Below are 4,183 nucleotides of genomic sequence, written 5' to 3'. Positions count from 1 at the left end.
AAAATATTGGAATTTCTTCGAAATTTTGAAGAAAATAAATTCTAAGGGAAATAACCTTTGAAAATCAGACAATGTTTGAACAAATCGAATAAATTTTGAAATTTATTTATTTTTATAACCATGCACATTTTGTGAAAGCACGAGCATTTTTGAATTTTGAGAACAAAATTGTGAAACTGAGAACAATTATAAAATCACGAACAAATTGTGAAAATGCGATGTTTGAACAAATGGGACTTTTTTTCAATTTTTTCTACCATTTAAACAAAATTTTCATGTATTCAATTTTTTCGTGTTTTCAGAATTTCTTCGTGATTTTCAAATTGTGATTTTGGTCTCAAAATTCAAAAGATGTTCACGCTTTCAAAAAAGGGAACATTTTTTGAAAGTGGGACCAAAAATTTGGAACCGCAAATATTTTTAGTAATGCTGAACATATTTTTGAAATTGTTAACAAATTGTTAAATCGGAACATTTTTTAAATTACGAATATATTTTAAAATTATTTTTCTCAATTTCCTAGCATTCTGTAGAAAAGAAGTGATCAATTTTTTAAATTCTATATTTTAGAATTTTTATGAATAGTTGAACACAGGAATATTTTTTGAAAGTTCGGAAAGTGTAAACATTTTTTAAAATTCTGGACCTTATCTGAATAACAGAATAACAAAAAAATGCAATAACAAAAATACCAAAGTGGGCCGGTCTAGTTAGGGCGTCCCTGTGTGATGCGCCGGCGATTCGCCACAGTGAGCGTCGAATAGGGGTTAGCCGAAACAAGACACACCACAAATTGAAGAAAAGTTTTAAAAAAACACAAATTGAAGAAAAAGGCGTAGCACGAATCTCAGAGCAAATATCAACGATCAAGAAGTTTGACGGACTTCAAATTTAAAATCCAGTTGACCGACATATAGCTAAAGTGCTAATGAAAATGCCACGACATAGCTGCCACTGACTTTTTTTGCTGCAATTTTTGCATCGTCGTTGTCAAACAGTACCATGTCTATGTACCAAATCATGGTGACCCAGATCGAGACGGACCAAATCCAGCCACATCTTAGCGCCCAGCATCTCCGGCGCCAGACTTCTCCACATCGGGGGCAGCCCCCGCCGCCGCCGCCTTCTCATCAGCCGCAGCGTCGTCCACCTCCTCGTGCGCGACGTCGTACGTGGCGTGCAGGCCGACGAGCACGTAGTAGAGCAACATGACGGCGGTGCACACGCCGAAGCGGACGAACGCCTGCGCGCCCAGGGAGCCCATGAGGAAGATGTTCGTGGCGATGGAGAGCGATGGCAGCCAAGGCACGAGCGGCACGCCCCACTTCGTGGGCACGCGGGCCACCGGCACCAGCAGCTGGACCCCGAGCGTCGCCGCGGCCCACACCGGCACGAGCACGGCGTAGCCTGTCCATCGCTCCGGCGCCGTGCCCCAGCACGCCGCGATGCCGCCCGACGACCCGACGATCGCCAGCACGAGCGCCGCGAGCAGCCGCCCGTGCGCCCGGCTCGTCACGCCCCTCGCGTGGTACCGGCGGACGAGGAGCGCGGTGGCTATCATGACGAAGATGAAGAGCGTGCTGATGGAGAGGAGGCTGGCGAGCACGTCGAGGCTGGAGAAGAAGGCGACGCAGGCGCTGGCGCCGGTGATGAGCGCCGTGGCGTGGATGGGCGTGCCGGTCTTCGGGTGCACCAGCGCGAACACCGGCGGGATGATGTGGCTCCGGGCGATGTGCGTCGCGTACCGCGCGTTCCCCAGCGCCCCCACAAGCAGCACCGTCGTCATCCCCTTGAGCGCGCCCACGGCCACCACGTACTGCATCCACCGCATCCCCACCGCGGCAAACGCCACCGAGTAGGCCGCGCTCCGGTCGACCGCCGTGTACGGCTGCATCATGGTCAGAGTCAGCGCCATCGTGCAGTAGATGGCCGTGATCACCGACATGGACCCGATCAGGCCCAGCGGGATGTCCCTGGACGGGTTCTTGGTCTCCTCTGCCATGTTGGCGATGCTGTCGAAGCCGCTGTACGCGAAGTACACGACCGCCGCCGACCGGAACACGCCCGGCACGCCGTAGGGCACGAACGGGGTCAGGTTGCTCGGCTTGGCGTGGACGAACCCGGCCACGATGATGAACGCTAGCACGAGCAGGTGCACCGTCGACGCCACCCAGTTGAAGCGGGAGCTGCCCTTGGTGCTCAGCATGGCCATGATCGCCGTGGCCATGATCACCGCCGACGCGATGGGGTCCAGCTCGTTGAACCCTTCGCCGAGCGACGGCACCTGCACGCGGAGCGCGCTCACGGGCCTGTTGACGAGCGAGGCGAGGTAGGACGTCCAGGCGCGCGCCACGGCGGCCGTGCCGATGACGGTCTCGAGGATGAGGTTGGCGGCGGCGACGAAGGCCGCGACGTCGCCCAGCTCGACGCGGAGGTACGCGAAGGAGCCGCCGGCGACGGGGATCTCGACGGCGAACTCGGCGTAGATGAGCACGGAGAGCATGGCGGAGAGGCCGGCGACGACGTAGGAGAGCACGACGGCGGGCCCCGCGTGGTCGCGGGCCTCCTGGCCGGTGAGCACGAAGATGCCGGCGCCGAGGTGGCAGCCGAAGCCGAGCCACGTGAGGTCCCACCAGGTGAGGCAGCGGCGCATCTCGTTCTCGCTCCGGCGCCGCATCGCGCCGAGCTCGGCGGCGTCGGTGGAGCGGCCGGCGAGGAGGCGGTCCCGGAGCCGCGCGGGCGTCGCGGCCAGCGCGCCCCGGTACGCGCCCCAGCTCGCGAACGACGGCTCCGGGAAGAAGTCGTCCTTGCGCCACCGCCAGTAGCCCCTCGCCGCCGCCGCCGGCTTGCCTTGCGGCGCTCCCACGGGCTCCATGGCCTGGAGCTTTACTTTGGGTCGAGCAGAGCACGGCTTCACCGTGGAGCTTTGGGTCAGAGCACGGCTTCACTCTGTTTGTCCGCGCACAGGTGCGGTGCAGGACAAGTTATTCTGAATCGTCGTCGTCTCCGGAGGTGAGGTGACTGCAGAATGCGGACAGAAGGAAGCCGTTGTCTTCTTCCTTTGGTCGCCAACTCGCCATCGTCGTGGACTCCCTGTCTGTCCGTCCGTCCTATCTTTATCGTGCACCAGGAATCACTTACCAAGCACGACTTTGTTTTTCTTGGAAAATCAAGCACGAATCTTGCTCTGAAGATTGGCTAGAAAACCAAGCGATGCCAGGAGATGTGGTCGTGTGGACACAGCTGCATACAGTAGAAGCCACGGGTTACATCCGTTCATCAAACATGGCACTAAGCAGTAGCGGGGCCAGGATTAGCATACGCCTCACGCACACACTTCTAGTCGACAGTAGTCATAGTGCGACATACATTTCCCAATAACATCATCATCATCATCATCATCATCATCATCATCATCATCATCATCATCATCATCATCATTATTATTATTATTTTGGGGTTTTCCAATAACATTATTACTTCTACTGTTCAAATTTAGCCTTGCATACATTTTTATCTATAAGATTATAGGAGTTAATAATCTGCTTTATTCTTACAGCTGTTTGCGCGTAGGCAGGAGGTGCCGTTGGGCGTCGTGGTGGCGTCGACGATAGCTGGACCGAGCAAGGTTGATGCATCAGTACAGTTCTGAAGATGGAGCGGTGGCAGTTGGCGGCGGCGGCCTCTGAGAGCATGCCGGACCAGTGTGTGCCCCAGACCCGGCAAGTGGCTAGGTTGGGGTCTCAGGTCTTAGATGTTAGGCTTGGCTGCGATGTCTGTTTGGTATTAGGCCCAGGCTATCTGCGCCCCTTCATCAGCTGGATAGGTGTAACAACAATTTGTTGCTTAGACGACGGCTTTAGTCTTACTGTTATATGACTTTATAAGGTATTGTGAGAATAATTAATAAAGTGGCTATATGCATCGTCCAGATGCAGAGGCCGGGGGTCATTCTCCTTTTCAAAAAAAAAATATAGCCATATAAAAGCAACATACAAATCAGATCTATATCTCATCTCAGTACATGTAATTAAGAAGTATTATAAAATAGTAAGTTACTATTAGAAATTGATTGACGCATCAAAGAGAAGTAAATTAGCTGTATGTATGTATGTACCTTAAGAAATGATCTTGCCGGAGCGTCCACTTCACGGCGGCCTTGTGCGTGGCGCGCGGAAAGCCG

General features: G+C 53.3%; 1 protein-coding gene across 1 annotated transcript; it reads right to left on the bottom strand.

Moving 5' to 3' along the window:
* Positions 1 to 821: 821 nt before the first annotated feature.
* LOC119301969 (cationic amino acid transporter 5-like) lies at positions 822 to 3,250 on the bottom strand. Its single transcript, XM_037578978.1, has one exon. It carries the CDS (start codon positions 2,873 to 2,875, stop codon positions 1,061 to 1,063), a length of 1,815 nt encoding a protein of 604 aa, XP_037434875.1. The 5' UTR covers positions 2,876 to 3,250; the 3' UTR covers positions 822 to 1,060.
* Positions 3,251 to 4,183: the final 933 nt, after the last annotated feature.

The sequence above is a fragment of the Triticum dicoccoides genome, chromosome 5A (assembly GCF_002162155.2).
Source record: "Triticum dicoccoides isolate Atlit2015 ecotype Zavitan chromosome 5A, WEW_v2.0, whole genome shotgun sequence".
NCBI classification, from domain to species: domain Eukaryota; kingdom Viridiplantae; phylum Streptophyta; class Magnoliopsida; order Poales; family Poaceae; genus Triticum; species Triticum dicoccoides.
The sequence above is the reverse complement of the archived record's forward strand: the minus strand, read 5'-3'. Positions and strand labels throughout refer to the sequence as shown.

Excerpts from the sequence above, each read along its gene's own strand:
- LOC119301969 (XM_037578978.1), bottom strand. The coding sequence starts at position 2,875 with ATGGAGCCCGTGGGAGCGCCGCAAGGCAAGCCGGCGGCGGCGGCGAGG.